The sequence below is a fragment of the Phocoena sinus genome, chromosome 4, assembly GCF_008692025.1.
Source record: "Phocoena sinus isolate mPhoSin1 chromosome 4, mPhoSin1.pri, whole genome shotgun sequence".
Taxonomy (NCBI): Eukaryota; Metazoa; Chordata; class Mammalia; order Artiodactyla; family Phocoenidae; genus Phocoena; species Phocoena sinus.
In genome coordinates, this window is record NC_045766.1 from 47,845,258 (window position 1) to 47,864,067 (window position 18,810).

The 18,810-nt window shown below is 36.6% G+C and overlaps 1 protein-coding gene across 2 annotated transcripts in view; it reads right to left on the minus strand.

The window, feature by feature from the left end:
- LRRC34 (leucine rich repeat containing 34) overlaps nucleotides 1–18,810 on the minus strand; it is a 19,312-nt gene continuing 502 nt past the window's right edge. The window contains exons 2-12 of one of the 2 annotated variants that reach the window (XM_032629845.1): nucleotides 15,307–15,369; nucleotides 14,905–15,028; nucleotides 14,105–14,223; nucleotides 13,942–14,006; nucleotides 12,850–12,933; nucleotides 8,897–9,025; nucleotides 6,573–6,668; nucleotides 3,382–3,536; nucleotides 2,842–2,997; nucleotides 2,082–2,208; nucleotides 1–299 (exon numbers count right to left, since the gene is read on the minus strand). In XM_032629845.1, coding sequence (XP_032485736.1) covers nucleotides 96–299; nucleotides 2,082–2,208; nucleotides 2,842–2,997; nucleotides 3,382–3,536; nucleotides 6,573–6,668; nucleotides 8,897–9,025; nucleotides 12,850–12,933; nucleotides 13,942–14,006; nucleotides 14,105–14,223; nucleotides 14,905–15,028; nucleotides 15,307–15,369 — 1,322 coding nt within the window. In that variant the 3' untranslated portion in view covers nucleotides 1–95. The remainder of the gene's footprint in view (nucleotides 300–2,081; nucleotides 2,209–2,841; nucleotides 2,998–3,381; nucleotides 3,537–6,572; nucleotides 6,669–8,896; nucleotides 9,026–12,849; nucleotides 12,934–13,941; nucleotides 14,007–14,104; nucleotides 14,224–14,904; nucleotides 15,029–15,306; nucleotides 15,370–18,810) is intronic. The other variant, XM_032629846.1, reaches the window with a different exon arrangement.

Sequence of the window (18,810 nt, forward strand, 5' to 3'; positions counted from 1 at the left end):
ATTGTTCTAATTTATGAAAGAAAATTTAATAGACAATAAAATGTAATCTCCGTGAAGAGTAATAAGACAAATACATGAAAATTAAAGCTTGTTTTTCATAGATATTGACCTACTGGTACAAGAGTAAGACCTGCATTAGATGATGGGCTGCAAGCTTCTCCATAACCTGGTGTCCAGTAATAATGCCTTTTAAGGCCATTGGAGACTTCTGCAAGGTACACGTGTCCATCCACCACAAATGGCTCCACATCTGTATTGTCTGATTTTAGACGGCCCATGTGAATTAAATCTGAATATGCCTAGGATTTTTAAGAAAAACTGTATCATTAAGAAAATAGTTTATTCATTTTACAGTGCTTAAACAAATATCAACATTCAAATTAGATGTGATAATTTATAGTTTAAAATATTCTGTGTAACACTGCTGAATTTTAGTATTTTCCAGGCATTGTAGTTTTTGTTAATTCCACACAATGTAATTACAATCTTGCAAAACTTATTTCTACATTTTAACGTTATTAAGCATGTTTTGTTGTTTCATGACTCCCAGAGATAACAATTCTATGTATTACCAATTTTGTGGACCAAAGGTCTCATGGTCAAAATTTTCAAGTCCTAAGGTGACTGAGTCATAAATAAGGATGGAGTGCTGTTGTATATGCCCTTGAAGATCCGATGACAGCCAGGGATCCATTTTTCAGAAAAATAAACAATCACAGATTTTGGCATACAACTGTATGGAGTTCATGGACCCCCTGAAGATAATCTACAGATTTAGGCTTAGACTAGAGACCATTCCCATAGTATGAGATGCTGGCCTGGCTGGCCACTAATTATTTCTTCATTGTAGAATTTTCTTTGTATATCTCTTATGGATCATTGATATCTACATAAAAGTGTCGTACAAACATGTTAAACTAGTTTGTCAGTAAGGTTGCGATTATAGAAAAAAGGCAGAAATTAGACAGGAAAAGATTCAAAAGTCTTGTTGCTTTCTGCTGTAGCTTGTCATTAGTAGTTCCAACTCAGCTCAGCCTCTAGTGTATAAAGTGTGGATATGATGTTTTTCTGAAATCAAGGGTTTTTTTTTTTTTTTTTTTTTGCGGTACACGGGCCTCTCACTGTTGTGGCCTCTCCCGTTGCGGAGCACAGGCTCCGGACGCACAGGCTCAGTGGCCATGGCTCACGGGCCCAGCTGCTCCGCGGTCTGTGGGATCTTCCCGGACCGGGGCACGAACCCGTGTCGCCTGCATTGGCAGGCGGACTTTCAACCACTGTGCCACCAGGGAAGCCCAAGGATTTTTTTTTAATAGTGTACATTTTATTAGCCTTTTTAGTGATAGAATTCTGGTTAGTCTTTTGGCAATTTTTGAGAATTCTAACATATATATATATATTTTTGGCTGTCTTGGGTCTTTGTTGCTGCGCATGGGCTCAGTAGTTGTGGCTCACCGGCTCTAGAGCGCACGGGCTCAGTACCTGTGGCACACGGGCTTAGCTACTCCGCGACATGTGGGATCTTCCCGGACCAGGGCTTGAACCCATGTCCTCTGCAGTGGCAGGTGGACCCTTAACCACTGTGCCACCAGGGAAGTCCCCTAACATCTTGTTTTTCTTTCTCTTCTTTCCAAATGAAAACTATTTGTTACTATGCTTTTTGTGTGTGTTGAAAGCAGTATCAAGGGTTCTCTGTATTTACATAAGCAACACACCAAATATTTTGACAGCTTTTACTATATCTCTCTAAATTCTGTGTCTTGGTTTAATTATTGGGTAGCAGATTGGAGACTGTGCCACAGCAAATTTAAAATAAATCAACAACTGCGATTTTAAAAAACTTAACTTTGGAGAAATTGGGACTGTGTAATTCAGTGTTCTTTATACTGATATGTAGTATTTGATATCTTTTCCTATTTCAACCACAAAACTTTCCAGTAGCTAATTTTTAGGACTTAACATTAAAATTTATCAAAACTGCAGTGTCTCGTTATACTTTGTAATCATGTCTAAGGCATCTGTATATAACATCTGACGTTATAGGGAAAACCCCAGAAAAAGCCTCAGTGAAGAAAAAAACTTACCACACATGTAGCTTCATCAAATTTGTTTCCCCAAATGTAGATATTAGAGAGTGTGGGATTTGTTTTCATTGATTGTGAAAGTGCAACAAGTCCTTCTCCCTCTATGTTGTTGCTTACCACTGACAACCTTTGGAAAACCAAAAAGTAATAACCCTGGAAACCAACAGTTCCACAAAGAGAATGCATAAGCTAGCAACAGCATTTATTACACACATTTTTTTGTGTTAAGTCTTAGCATTAAATACATTTAATGTATAATCAAAATATTGACCTAATAATTCCTAAAATCCAAGAAACTTAGTTTTCTAATTGGATACTTCATGTACCTAAGTAGAGCTACCTACATTTTGGAAATAAACAGCCTATTGTTTTCTATTTATTATTCAGTAAAGGTTTGGGGTGCTTTACAGATATATTTTTCAAGATAAAGTCATCCAAGTAATATTTTCTTTGATTCATTCTTATTTTAGAGTCTTGACCATATTGAATGATTATAATTTTTCTGTTAGAATTCAGGATAAAATAATAAGAGTTTTCTCATTAATTTTAAGCAGTCATAGCTAGACTCAATCTAATTTTTAAAAGATTACTTTTGAAAAATAGAAGAAATTGAAATGTTTCCTGTAACTTAATATGTCAATTTAGAAACTGAGTTTTCATATTTCACCATGAATCTTAAGAGGTAAGAGGTTTAAGGTTAATATTCTAAAAAATTTAAGGTTTTCTTTGTTATTTTGTTTAAATATAAAACCATACTAACGCTTTAAGAGTCCTGTTGTGTGAAGCAAGAGTGTCACTGAGATAGTTTGCTCCTGCATTTTCTATTCTGTTAAAAGAAAGATCTATTACTTCCAGGGTAGTATTCTTTTTCAGTACATCGGCCAAACACACCATTCCATCCTGAGTTATTTTATTGCTGGGAAAGGAAAAAATATGTAGTTATATTTGGAAATATGAAGTATTCTTTTATTCATAGAGATAGCATGCTTGAAAACATATAGTAGTAAGTACTTTCTATTTTAGTTAAGATTTATTTTAATCACTCAATTTCCAAAAAGTTAATAAAAAGTTGCCATAAAATGTTGCTTCTGTTCTGGTTTACATATTTAAATTGCTCTCAAGTTATTATATCGGTATAAGCCGAATAAATACTAAGGCTCAAGATAAAAAGTTGACAACAATGGTTGCATTTTCTAATTTTTGGGATTAGTGTCTAACAAAGAATCTTATCTACAGTGAATATTTACAGAGATTATTCCCATGATTTAACTCCTGAATTAATGTATAAGTTATCACTTACCAGCTTACATCAAGGTAGCGCAGGCTTCTGTTCAGATACAGTGCATCACATAACTGTTTCATACCACAGTTTTTTATGTCATGCTTACACACATGTAGTTCAACAAGGCACTGATTTTCTTTCAACATGTGGCCTAGATGAACTGTGGACTCTTCCTAAAAATAGATAGTCTTTTTTCTAGAATATAATTTTGAAGCAGTACATGTTTATTCCAAACATGCAAAGTTATTTAAATTAGCTTTTTAAAAAGATTTTATCAGTTAAGACTATTATTAGTCTACGATTTGCAATTTGTTTGGCATGGCTTTTTAAAAAAATCATTTTGCCACAAATATCTTTACTGTCTTAGAAACAGGCAGCAGGCACTTGTAAAGTGCAGTGACTAAGTGATTTAAGAGATGCTGGTTAAAAAAAAATCATTACTAAAAAAGCAACAATCATCTCAGCAGGAAAAATAAAATAATTGGTCCCATGATTGAGCATGAGGGAATTCCCTGGTGGTCCAGTGGTTAGGACTTGGAGCTTTCACTGCTGGAACTCAGGTTCAATCCCTGGTCAGGGAACTGAGATCCCACAAGCTGCACGGTGTGGCCAAAAAAAAAAAAAAAAAAAATTGAGCATGAAAGCTCCTTTACTGCTGTGCTCTCAAGACAAGGTGTTCTTGCCCCTTACAGATGTTTCTAAACTCTGCTCTTGATCTCCACTCTTTGTAGTTTTTAGACTCCCTCCCTCCCTCCCTCCCTTCCTTCCTTCTTCCCTCCCTCTGCTGCTTCCAGGCAAAAGGTGTATAACCTCAGTGAGGATCTGAACACCAAGCACTTTAAATTTTTAACAGAATCAGAGCATGTCCTGATGCATTATTGCTGTTTTTCTAAGTTTTATAGTCACTGGAAATGCTGATCATGGATAGCTATATATGCTCAAATTATCTAAAAGTACTTTGAGAAAAAAATAAAAGTTAAAATCATATAGCAATAGCAGATTGTACATGAGCTTTATAATAAAACTGTCCAAATGCTAGCTTTACCTTGTACTAACTTTATCACTTTGGGCTAATTATTTCATCTAGCTGAGTCCCAGTTCCCTTTTCTATATAAAATAGGTAAAATTTTACTTCCCTCACAGAAGTAAATAAATTAACAGAAGTACCTGGCACAAAACTGGTGTTCTATAGAAAACCACAAAGCATTTATTATTGTTCAATATTCTATAATACGGTATCTGATCTAAGTTATTGCTTTGACACTGAAAATACATATCCAGAGGGAAGCTGTAGTCTGAAATCTTAAATGAAAACTGACCACTTACGAGGTCCAGTATTGCTCTGCATAGTGCTGGAGCAGAGGACATAATACAGATATGATGTATGTCTTGACTGTGTTTTTAGGTCAAGAAATTTGAAAGAGGGACCATCCTTATTAAGAAAGGGAACTAGTATCACAAATAGTAAAGGGTTTTTGTTTTTTGGTGGTTTTTTATAGCTCCACTCAGTTTGTGGCTTAGTTTGGCCTAGGGTGGCACCTAGCATCAGCATTTTTCTAAGCTCCCCGGATAATGAACAGTAAAACCCTTAAACGAAATAGGTTTGCTGGCTTGTATTTGGGAACAGCAGGTATGAGGAAGCACAAGAGGATTCTACTCCACAACCATTTAAGAGAATAGTACTGTCAGGGATAGAAGGTGGTGGCTGCCTTGGAGAGGAATAGAAAGCAGGCTAGTTTAGCTGACTGCCCAGAAGCACCAGGCTAAGAGCAAGGTCCGGGGCCTGAGAAAGAGCCCCAGGCTTTTTTTTTTTTTTGGCTGTGTTGGATCTTTATTGCTGTGCGCACGCGGGCTTTCTCTAGCGGGGACCCTGGGCTTTCAATAACTATTCTCAGATGGATTTAGGAGTAATGACACCACTCAGCATTTAAAAGAGGAATTGTGCTTCTAATATAATTTCATATAGTTTAACAAACTTCCTCAGGGCTTTAATCCGGAAAAGTTTGACTCAGCCTTCGTATCTCTTAACATGTCCTCAATCTGAGAAGCTTCCCTGCCACCGCTCATCCCCCTGCATTGATTTATATGTCTTTTCTCCTGCTCCCAAGGCACCCTGAGCATATCACTCTCCAGACTTGTGGATCTCCCTCCATGTGGACTGAAAAAAAGCTCTTTGAAAATGAGGGCTATGTGCTTTGACATTATCCCTGGCACCAGCAGTTTCTTGTTTAGGGTTGCATTCAAATATTTACTGAGTGAAGAATGAGAAATGAAGCAGTTTACTGAATGCTTACTTTGAGCCAGGTATTTTGCTGGTCTTTAAAGTAGCTTCTTCTATTTGAGGATTCTGGTTGTCTTTTTGAGATTAAATTTGTAAACGTGAAGCAATTAACATGATGTAAAATTCCAAAATTTTTCGTACAGGAAAGTACAGAGAGAATTCAAAGGGAGAGATCTATGTAGACAACGAATGCAAAATATACTTACAAATATGAAAAATATTTTTAAAATATGGTTCTCAATTACTCATACTAATGGGGAACAGTGAAGTAGCTGATTTAAAGACCAAAGTCCTTGAACTTTTTCTTTTAGTAGATACTCTGTTTTTGTTTAGACCAATAGTAAAATGAGTTCTTATTCCCTAGCATTTTGCTGATAAGAGAGGAGAGCCACCTAAAAGAGTGTTAAGGGGCAAGGAGAAGCCTTGAGAGTTGGAACCATGTTTTTACCGTCTTTCTGTCTCTAGCGTGCAGCTTACCTGAAGCACCAAGTCCAGACCTCCCAGACTGCTATTCATATGCAATTTGCCGTTATAGCTCAGGATTTCAAATGTAATGGTTCATCACATCAGTGTAACAAGAACAAACAAATCACAAAACAGTTCACACTGGGCTCTTATGATCCTCCAGCCTTTAAAACTTTCATCATTTGTGCTTTCATCTTAAGCCCTCTGCCCCTCACAGGTTTACTCACTGAGAATGAGTTTATAAGAAAAATAGATGACATGTTTTCTGTTTAAATAAGCAACATCTAAAACCATATTTATAAAACTCTTACCAAGATTTTAAATTTTCAAGTTTTTCTTTGTAAACAGTAGTTTACAGTTCTAAAAATACAATGCATTCATGAATCTTGACATAACCTTCAGTAAGTAGTACCTTCGTTTTATTCACATGTAGCCTTATTAACTGCTCACTTTGAATACATACCTGTTCACCATAAAGTATAGGTCGGTTTAGGTTTAATCCCTTAATTGTTTGGTTTTGAGTTAGGACTGTAGCGAATGCTATCACACTCTGCATTCCCTAAAAACAGATAAATTCATTAAGGAAACTGACAAAGTATATAAATTAACCCCTAATATTTCAAGATCAGTAATCTGGATTCTGACAAATCAAAATCGTGTTTTTAAAAAGTTTAAGTAACTTCCTGATCCTTCAATTGTAGGTTGATCAAATTCAGAAATGAATTGTTACTGTGTTATTTTCTCTCTGCCCTAAAATCTGTAACATACACGGGGAGCTTCTTAAGGTTTCAGTATCCATTTCCTCCGGTGTTTACCTCTAGGTTTGCTCCTAACCCCTCAAGGTTCTATGTGATGCACAGAAATACAGACATACAAGTGGATCCCAGCTAGGGCTCTATACTACTTATAGTGTATATCCTTAATGCAAGCTTTCTTTTACATTCATACTAGTACTTTAAGTGTGTGTTTGTGGCAGGAAAGGGTTACTAATCACATTTTTTCACTGCTGCCACAGGCCTCGCTCTACCTTATTGGAAGGGCCTAGTCCTCCGCCATCTCTGTGATGCACACACATCTAGTTGTTATGCCAGAAAACCTGGGCTTTCTTCCACTTCACCAGTCAGTCCTCTTACTCGCCTATCAGTTGATCAGCAAGTCTTACAGCTTCTGCCTCCAAAAGATGTTTCAAATTAGTCCATCTCTGTAGCTACCACCCCAACGCCAGTCCTCATCACCCACCTGAATTACTGCAGAAACTGCCTAAGTGGTCACTGGGCTTCGTCTCACCACCCTCTAATTCCCCACAGAGACAAGAGTGATCGGTTACAAGCACCAATCATATCATGTCACCCCTCAACTTAAAGCCTTTCCATAATTTGCATTTAACTCCCTTTGTGTAGCTACTCTGGCTTTTTAGTTCTCAGACTCAGTATTTCATCATTCATGTACTCCCCTCATGATTTTTGCCATCTCTATCAGTTTTACTCTTTACCTAATACTTTTCCATTAAATCAACTCACTTTTCACTTATATTTATTTTAAAACTGTTTCACTACCATAAATGGAAAGCCACAGTCCCTTGAAATAAATAGAAAGCATTTGTAAAAATAAATATGTATTAAAATTACCTCAAATTATGTCAGTCAGTATGCTACCCATACCACACTTGGGGAAGCCCTATCTTAGAGTCTGTGGGTTCTGGACCCCCTGCCTGGAATGTTCTGCTATGGACCCTCTTCAAGGGAGCTCTTTCTCATCCTTCACGACTACTAAGTATGACCTCCTCAGGTCTTCGGGGAACCATCCTATCATGCATATTTCTGCCCATTATCAGAGTACTTTGCCAACTTTGTAGCACTTTTCTCTAATTTACTGACGTTTTCCTAACTAAAATATAACCTTTATAAGGGCAGAGACCATACCTGATGCACTCCTGTATCCTTAGAATCTAGAATTGTGACTGGTATGTGTAGACAATACACAGTTGACCCTTAAAGGGTCAAGGATCAACTGTGTACCCTGGTATCCATGGATTCAAACAACCTTGAATCCTGTAGCAACTGTCGTATTTACTATTGAAAAAAATCTGCATATAACTGGACCCCAGCAGTTCAACCCGTGTTATCAAGAGTCAACTGTGTATTGAATTAATGCTTTCCCAAGACCATACTGGCTGCATCTACCCGCTTCTTAAGCTTTAGAGCCTATTACTCCAAAGAGCCTCCTTGGCCCATCTTACTGTTTTCCTGTCCCAGTAATTTTGCATTAACCTATCAACAGTAGGTTCCTAACAGTAGGCCTGAAGGTTTGAAGGCATGTTTGAGAAAATGAAGCCTAGAATTTGAAGACACGCAAAACAGACAAACTTCTCATTATCAGTCCAGATGAAGGCTCAGAGCAGCTCTTAGCATCATCTTAGGTTTTATGCTATAACATAACTACTCACTGCAAGATGTTTCCATAAGTAAAAAATTTATATTATACAAATGAAGTAGTATTTGTTTAATTAAAAGGAACATAATCATCTTCTTTAGAAAATCCCATACAAGTTAAGAGGGGTAACAGATGGAAGTTTAGGAAGATTTTTATTACACTGGATATTTTTCCATAATATTATTATAATCTGATTCTTATTTAAAAAAATATTTTCTCTGATATTAGACCTTAGAGACAAGCTTAATCATTCATAAGACTGTCATTTAGCTGGTCTCTGACACTTCTCTATGCTAGTTTCCAGGGAGAATGATCCAATATCTGAGTGACTATCTCATACCCAATTTTACTCACCAGATCACAGTCACCCAGATCTAATTTCTCTAAGGATGAATTAATTTGTAGCATTGCAGCAAAAAACATTCCACCCTTATTTTCAATCTTGTTTCCAGTCATTCTTAGGTGTTTCAGAGTTGTATTCTTCTGAAAAGGAAAAGAGGCAAAACTTGGTTAAAATTTTAACCCACAGAATTCTCTTTAGATTACATGAGTTAGGAGACTATATTACTATTTGCAGACTCATCAGGTTTTCATGGAGATAGAACAGGATATATTCCTTCAAGGTAACATTCAATTTCCCATAACAGATAAAAATCTAGTTTAATAATTTAGTAGAAAGAATGCCCAGGAAATAGATACCAAAATAATGACCAGTGAATGAAGCAGATTTTAATAACTTTCCTTTCATTAGAAAATCTATAAATTTATCTTCTAAGGAAATTATACCACCTTTTAAAATTGAGATGAAATTCACATAACACAAAATTAACCATTTTGAAATGTACAATTTGGGACTTCCCTGGCGGTCCAGTGGTTAGGACTCCATGCTCTCGCTGCCGAGAGCCTGGGAGCAATCCCTGGTTGGGGAGCTAAGATCCCACAAGCAGCACGGTGCAGAAAAAAAAAAATAAGCAAGAAAATGTACAATTCACTGGATTTTACTACATTCGCAGTGCTGTGTAGCCATCACCTCTAGCTAATTCCAAAACATTTTTATCACCCCTAAAGGAGACCCTGTACCCATTAAGCAATCACTTCACATTCCCCCGTATCATTTTGAAAGTGATACAATTTCTCAGACATTTGCAAAGTTTAATTCCTTCTCTTATTTCATTTCTTTTGATAAATCTTTCACAAAATTACAGACATTTCATTGTCCTAGTGAATAAATATTTGGACATACAAGTGTAAATAATTAACTTTAAAATTAAGTCAAACCCCTTTAAGAGTGGGAAGAAGGCAAGGATGTCCACTCTCACCACTTCTATTTGACATTGTACTGAAGGGTCTAGATAGGACAATTAGGCAAGAAAAAGAAACAAAAAAGGCATCCAGGTTGGAAAAGAAGTAAAACTCTTGTTTGCATACGACATGATCTTATATGTGGAAAATTCTAAGGAATCCACCAAAAACACCCAAAACAAAACAAAACAAAAGCTGTTAGAACTAATAAATGGGGAATTCCCTGGCAGTCCAGTGGTTAGGGCTCTGTGTTCTCACCGCTGAGGGCCCAGGTTCAATCCCTGGTCAGGGAACTAAAATCCCACAAGCCGGCGAAAAAAAAAAAGAACTAATAAATGAGTTCAGCAAGACTGCAGGACACAAGATCAATATACAGAAATAACTGTATTTCCATACACTAGCAATGAACAATTCAAAAATGAAATTAAGAAAATTCCATTTATAATAACATCAGAATAAAACATTAGGAATAAATTTAACAAAAGGGTAAGACTTGCACATTGAAAACTACAAAGCATCAAAGCATGGTTGAAAGAAATTAAAAACAACCTAAACAGGGACTTCCCTGGCAGTCCAGTGGTTAAGACTCCGAACTTCCACTGCAAGACGCATGGGTTCAATCCCTCGTCGGGGAACTAAGATCCCACGTGTTGTGCAATGTGGCCAAAAATAAATAAATATTAAAAAAGTAAAAAACTAAAAACAACCTAAGTAAATGGAAACACATCCCATGTTCCTGGATCGGAAGACTTAATATTAAGATGGCAATATTCCCCAAATTGATCTAAATATTTAAAGCAATCCCTCTCAAAATCCCAGTTGCATTTTTTTGCAGAAATTGATAAACTGATCTTAAAATTCATGTGGAAATGCAAGGGACCCAGAAGAACCAACACAATCTTGAATAAAACAAAGAGGACTCACTTCTTGACTTTAAAACTTACTACAAAACTACAGTAGTCGAGATATTGTGAGACTGGCCTAAGGATAGACATATAGATTAAAAGAATAGAATGGAGAGTACAGAAATAAACCCTCACATTTATAATCAACTGACTTTCAACAAGGATGTCAAAATTAATGGGGAAAGAACAGTCTTAACAAAAGGTGTTGGGTCAAATGGATATCCACATGAAAAAGAATGAAATTAGACTCCTACTTCACATCATATATAAAAATTAACTCAAAATGTATCAGAGAACTCAAAGAGCCAAATCAAAAAGCTGTTAAAAGAAAACGTAAGTGTAAATCTTCATGACTTTGGATTAGGCAAAGTCATGAAGTTGTAGCCTTCTTAGATACATCACCAAAAGCCCAAAACAACAAAAGAAAAAATAGATCAAATGAATTTTATCAAAATTAAAAAATTTTGTGCTTCAAACGACACCACTAAGGAAATTAAAGGCAACCTACAGAATGTGGGAAAATATTTGCAAATCACGTATCTAATAAGGGGCTCCAGAAAGGGCAAAAGATTTGAACAGATAGTTCTCTAAAGAAGATATACAAATGACTAATTAGCATATAAAAAGATACTCAACATCTTTATTCATTAGGGAAATGCAAATCAAACCCACAAAACCTCTTCATACCCACTAGGATAGCTCAAATCAAAGAGACAATAGGGCTTCCCTGGTGGCGCAGTGGTTGGGAGTCTGCCTGCTGATGCAGGGGACACGGGTTCGTGCCCCGGTCCGGAAAGATCCCACACGCCGCGGAGCCGCTGGGCCCCTGAGCCTGCGCTTCCGGAGCCTGTGCTCCGCAACGGAAGAGACCACAACAGTGAGAGGCCCGCGTACCGCAAAAAAAAAAAGACAATAACAAGTACTGGTGAGGATATGGAGAAATCAGAACACCCATACATTGTTGGTGGAATTGTAAAAAGGGACAGCCACTTTGGAAAAGTTTGGCAGTCACTCAAAATGTTAAACAGAGTTTCCAAATGAACCATTTCACTCCTAGGTATGTACCCTAGAAAACTGAAAACATACATGCACAGAAAAATGTGTGCAAATATTCATAGCAGCATTATACATTATAGACAAAAAGTGGAAACCCAAATGTCCATTAACTAATGGATGAACAAATGTGATATTTCTAAACAATGGAATATTACTTGGCAATAAAAAGAAATGAAGCATGTTACAACATGGATAAAATCTGAAAGCATTAGGCCAGTCACTAAAGGCCACAAACTCTACGATTCCATTTATAAGTGGCCAGAATCGGCAATCTACAGGTAGAAAGTAGATGTGACTGCCAGGTGCTGGAGAGTGAGAGAGAGAAGCACAGAGAGGGATTACTAACGGGTACAGGGCTTCTTTTTAGGGGGAAAATGCTCTAAAAACAGTGATGGTGCTGATGGTCACATAACTGTGAATATAACTGACTGTTGAACAACACAGGGGTTAGGGGCGACAACCCTCTGTGCAGTTGAAAATGAGTTTAACTTTACATTTGGCCATCTGTATCCGAGGTCCTGCATCCTCAGATTCAACTGACAGTGGATTGTGTGGTACTGCAGCATGTATTTAGTGAAAGAAATCTACATATACCTGTGCTGTTCAAGGGTCCACTGCATTCAATATACTAAAAAAAACACTGAATTGAACACTTACAAAGGGTAAATTTTGTATACGTGAATTATATCTTAATAAAGCTCTTTAGTTTTTTATTCTCTATTTTTTTAACTGAAGTATAGTTGATTTACAATGTTGTGCTAATTTCTGCTGTACAGCAAAGTGACTCAGTTATACACATATATACATTCTTTTTTTTATATTTTCCATTACGGTTTATCCATAAAGCTGTTTATTTTTAAAAATGAGTTCAAAAGTGCTCATGTAATGTCCAGATTTTAATAAATTGAAGTGAAATAAAAAATATACATTCGTACAATATTAAAATAAGTTGACATTAACATTTGTTTCTGTTGGTTCCAAGCTAAAACTAAAGAAGTTAAAATTCCCAAATAAAACGTTAGTTTGAGGTATACGAATGCTTACATGTAGTGCTTTAGCAATCAGTTCTCCACCTTCAGGCCCAATGTCATTAAACATAAGGTTTAAGTAAATGAGATTATGTTGTTTCTAAAATAAGGAGAGAAAAGAAGCTATTACATATGTATTATTAGAAATCGATAATATGTAAGAGCTGCTTTTTAAGTAAAAGTGTTTACCTCCAAAAAACATCTTTATAACCAGGAAATTTCAAGGTCCAGCAAAAGAAAGGACCATTAAGGGAAAAAATCAACATGATCATTTAAACAAATATAATGGCAGTATAAAGAAAAGAACTATATTCATTTTTGATCAATGATTCAAAGTATGGATGTGCTTTATGTACTTAACCGTAGTGTATGAGTTTGCAAAAGATGACTCAGGAGGCTCTGGGTAGCAGCTCTACTGAGACCAAATACACAAATGGGTTTTTAGTATATTTCAAATGTTATAAATATGGCACAGAGTCAGGACACTTGACATTTTGCAAAACTAGTGTTTTGTGTGTGTGTCATTAGACTAGGGGATTTCACCGTAAACAGAACTAAGAATATTTTGATAACGATGCTTTTGCAGCATTTTTATTTGTGGTTGATGAAAATAACTTGGTTACTTCACTTTTTTTTTTTTTAATCTTCACTCTGTCCTTACATTGTGTGCCATTTCATGGACATGAGAATTTTAAGTTCACTTTAAGCTCATTAGAAGCACCTGTAGCAGGTGAGAAAGGAACAAATAGGAAATTAAAAAGCCAATTTAAGGGAAGGATAAAAAATGATATATGCTGCTTTAAACATTTTATTTTAACTGAAAATACAGACATACATACGTATGTGCCAATCTTCTGAGGTTGAAACAAAGCCTTTTCTTTAACGACACCTATTCTGATTGGTGGACCACACTGTCTTTCGTAAATAAAATGCAACCATAAAACAGCATTTCAGCTTGGGTATCTCCAAAGTGAAGTCTGCAATAAAGGGTTAGCTTAGCAGGCTAGGGGTGCTGAAACCCTGCACGTTCCAAAGAAAGGGCTGGTTCTTAACTGGGTCCTGGGAGAAAAAAAAAATTAACCAAGAACATTTTGTAGTAAAATAATACCTGAAGCAGTTCTGTAGCATAGGATGCACCAACATCACCTATGAGGTTATATCTAACATCCAAACCTGAAAAACACAGATGAATAGAAGCTGACATTCCTTCTAGTGAACACTTAAAATCAGGAAAATGAAAGCTGGAAGGAATGATTCTCAAGGAGACATACCATTAATATATGGATTATTCTTTAAAATTCTGCAAAGAATCCAAAAATCTTCACCTGTTACTCTTTCTACTGGCATTAAGTGACAGTTACCAGCAACATTTAATGTGATTCCTGCCAATCTGTTAAAATATAAAAAAGAAATCCAGTAAAGAAATAAAAGTAGTTTTCCTTCATGTTTAGTAACATCATGGATAGAATATACTGGAACCAAGTATGTACCACAATACAGATTTATATCAAGTAACTTAAAACTACTGAATATGCTACAGCTTTTGCAAAGCACCTTAATATATGCATAGTTTAGGGCTTCCCTGGTGGCGCAGTGGGTGAGAGTCCACCTGCTGATGGAGGGGACGCGGGTTCGTGCCCCAGCCCAGGAAGATCCCACATGCCGTGGAGCGGCTGGGCCCGTGAGCCATGGCCGCTGAGCCTGCATATATATATATATACATATGTGTGTGTATATATATATATATATATATATATATATATATATGCATAGTTTAATTTCTCAACCACAAGAAAACCAAAGTATTCCCACTTGACAGATAATGACATTGAAGACTTCAGTGATTTGCATAAGTAAACCCAGCTCACAGGAGTTAAGGACAAATCTGGAACTCAGTAAACTCCACTACCTCCAAGACCTAACTATGTCAATCATCTGTGCTGAATCAAAAAGTATGTCCACTTTATCAAGCATTTGCAAATGGCTTTCAAATCACTCAGTGTTCCAGTATTTTCACACAGATGAATATCAGTGAATGTTACTGATATAATCAAGCATTTGTCTTCCTTACCCCTTTTCAATTTCTTCATCCACTTCTTGGAGTATATGCAATATAAAAGGTTTAATTTCCTGGGACTTTTCCATACATAGCTCATAATAATATTCCTGTAGACCGCCAATAGGTTCTGCAGCTTCTGAAAAATAAATGCGTTACCCTTCATCACATATACATTATCCCAGGAGCTTCCCCCCTGCCAAAAAAAAATTAGACTTCTTTCAAAGATACAAATGTGTGCGTATAGAGTTGAGGGCAGGGTGAAGAAAAGGAGATGACGTTAAGAATACAGAAAGGGAAGAAAAATAAGAAGGAATGGGAGAGAAGAAAAATGCTGTTTGGAGAACTAGGGCCATAGAAGTACCCACTGAGGGTGGGCAGACACTAACTTCGAAGTGACACAAAGGGAGAACTAACCTCTATTATGTAACAGGCCTGGCAGCTGAGGAAAATGATGTCCAGAGAAATTACGTATTTTGCCTAAAATCATACAAATAAATAAGGGCAGAGTACAGAATCATACTGACTCCAAAGTCTCTTCCTACTCTGCTATAATGGGTTAGGGTGACTCAAGGTTGCTTATCATGGCTTCAAACAAAGACAATTCTATCACAGAGTCTAAACTCAAAAGGGATCTGAAAAAATCACCGAGTCCAATAGGCTTCTTGGAGACCCTCTATACAATGCACGTTGATGGCATCTGAATACAGCTCTGTCTGTGCTTCCTAACACCAAGTTGAGGCCTAGCTCACAGAAGCACTTCACCTACCCAGGCCTTCCATTTCCTCTTTCTAAAGGTGATTTTCCCTGTCCAGTCCTTAGTAAGGAAGACAGAAACAAAACAGGAGTTAAGAACTTGTTCCTCTGTTATACCTGCACTTTTCCTTAATGGTCTTATTATTTTTGATATTACTTTAAAAAATTTTTTTATTGGAGTATAGTTGATTTACAATGTTGTGTTGGTTTCAGGTGTACAGCAAAGTGAATCAGTTATACATATACATATATCCACTCTTTTTAAGATTCTTTTCCCATATAGGTCATTACAGAGTATTGAGTAGAGTTCCCTGTGCTATACAGTAGGTCCTTATTAGTTATCCATTTTATATACAGTAATGTGTATATATCAATCCCAGTCTTCCAATTTATCCCTCCCCCCTCCCCTTCGCTATTACTTTAAAAGCAACCTTTTTGAGGCCCAGGCCTTCTTGGGTAGAAGGTATGCTGACACTTTTCTTAGAAGCACACACCACTGTCTGTATTTTCTGTCCTACCTTTTGGGTATGTCTCTTTAAGAGTCCATGCCCAGAGATATCACTACTCAATCAGCCTGAGGTCTTTAGGATCCAGCTTCTCTAAGTCTCTACATCTCAAAGATCTTATTTGCTGAGTGGATTTCTGCACTATATGAACTAAAGAGTTTGCTAAACAAATATGCAAAACAAGATTTAAGATGAGGAACATCATATTACAAGTGCAAGCAAATAAACTTTCCTTGTAGTTTTTTAAAATAAACTTAAAAAAAATAAATTTAGGGGACTTCCCTGGTGGTCCAATAGTTAGGACTCTGTGCTTTCACTGCACTGCAATGCAGCCCAAATAAATAAATAAATAAATTTAACGCACACTATTTCAGATAACTTGGAAATTTCAATATCAAAAAGAAAATAAAGAAAAAAAGAAAAGAAAAGAAACATTCATCAGCAATCCCACTACCAAAGAACCACCACAACTGAGGTCTGGGGCTATTTCTTCCCTATTATTTATCTTTTTCTATATCCTTTTTTTCTTAAGTTAACATTGTGAGCAGCTTTCCCATATCATTAGATATTCTCTGAAAATTTTTAATATCAGCATAATTTCTGTCTTGTGGATAGTTGTACATAAGAAATCTTTCACTTACCAGATATAAAATAGATAAACAACAAGGACCTACTATATAGCACAGGGAACTATATTCAGTATCTTGTAATAGCCTATAATGGAAAAGAATGTGAAGAAGAATATACTTATATATACGTATGTATAACTGAATCACTGTGCTGTACACCTGAAACTAACACAACATTGTAAATCAACTACAATTAAAAAAAATTTTTTTAAAGAAATCTTTCACTTACTTTAGGAAATTTTCATGTATTTAAATAATACTTTAGCACAATGTTTCCCAAATTGTGTTTTGTGGAATACTAATCTACAAGATGCTCCAAATAGAATAGGTTTTACTGTCAAATAAGTTTGGGAAATGATGAACAATGCTAAACAGATTCCTATCTACAACACTTCTCAGGACATTTAAAACTCTCAGGTGCTCAAAGATTCCTCAGATTGTTGAGCCTGGCAGGGAGGGAGGTTAAAAGTGCTCCCAGACTTAGGACTTTCGTGACCATGGTTAACATGGAATGCAATCCAAAAAATGCTAGTTTAGCGTCCTCAACAGAAAACAAAGCAAGTAGATCTCAAACGGATTTACTTCCTGGAGCTGGGCTCCCACTGGGTTTCTTTCCTCTCTTCTGGCTACTACTTTCCTCGGTATTAAAAATGTTAAACAAAATTTCAGAAATAGAGACCTGATTGAAATAAAGACGTGTTTATTTGGGGTTTGTTAGGACTGCAACCCAGGAGACACAGATCCAAGAAGCACTTGAACTGTGTTCCACCAGACTACAAAATGGTGGGGGCTTATAAATGCAAAAACCCCACAAGGTTACATAAACTGTTTGTCAAGAATTAGGATTGGAGCTGGCAAGCAGTAAGGGTGCTTGGTAAGCAAGGACTGGTTAGGAGTCTGAAACAATTACAAAATTGCAAAGGTGGGGGTAATTTGAAACTACAAGGTTGCAACTAGCAGCTGCTAGCAGATTCTGTTTTGAAAACAGCTGGTAGTGTCCTTGAGTCTGATACAGTGTAAAGAAAATTCAAGTTCTCAGTGATGAAGGAATGCATCTGAAATCATATCCACAATGGCCACTTGGCTCCATTTTGCATGCCCGTACCACAGTTACTCCATTTTGATTTTTAAACGATCTTAAGTACATCATCAAAGAGAAGAGAGGATTGCCCTGAGAATTTCTCTGACGTTCATTCTGCCTGCCCTCAGCTGGCACAACCGTATGCAGGACATGCAGACAGACAGACTTACAGGTCATGTTTTTGTGAAGACATGAGGGAATCTTAGATAACAAGCTAAATATAGCTAAAGAAATTTACAAGAATATTTTTATTTAATTACCTGGCCATGGATGTAGATTATTTTAAAGCTTCAGCTATATCTTTCTGCTACTCTCTCTTCTATTTAAAATTCACCTAAGTATTGTATGTCAGGATTCTATGGCACCAATAATTTATTTCCTATAGTGTATTCATATTAGGAGAAAATAATAAACCAGTCTGCAAAGTGTAAAGCAAAACCTAGGAATAACCAATTACACAAAACGTCAAGACTCTAACCTAGATTTCATTTTTAATCCACACCGGAGTCTTGAATTCCAAATAATTTTTACTTAACAGCCTGTTTAAAAAATTCTAGTTAAGGGCTCATTTTGGAGGTGGTTCCCAATGCCCTCCTATACTGGAACAGCCAAGTACTGGGAAATCCAAGGGTTGAGGGTGTCATACTTGGGTGCCTATCCAGAACGTCTGTGTGACGCTGAACAAGTTACTTAAATTCTTCGATCTTAAATTTCCTCTTATGCTAAAAGCAGAGTATATCAATGCTCATCTCATGGTGCTTTGAGGAATACGAAGGCTTCTGGCACAATTCCATATCTACAACAAGTGTCCAAAATGGAAATGGCGGAGGGAGAGGGCGTTCACACTATACCTAACTTGCTACCGGATAATTCATGGGTGCAGAAATACTTAAAAACCGAGCTGGCGTAGAGGTGCAAAGAGCGGTTTCCAGACCCTCTCGACCACCTG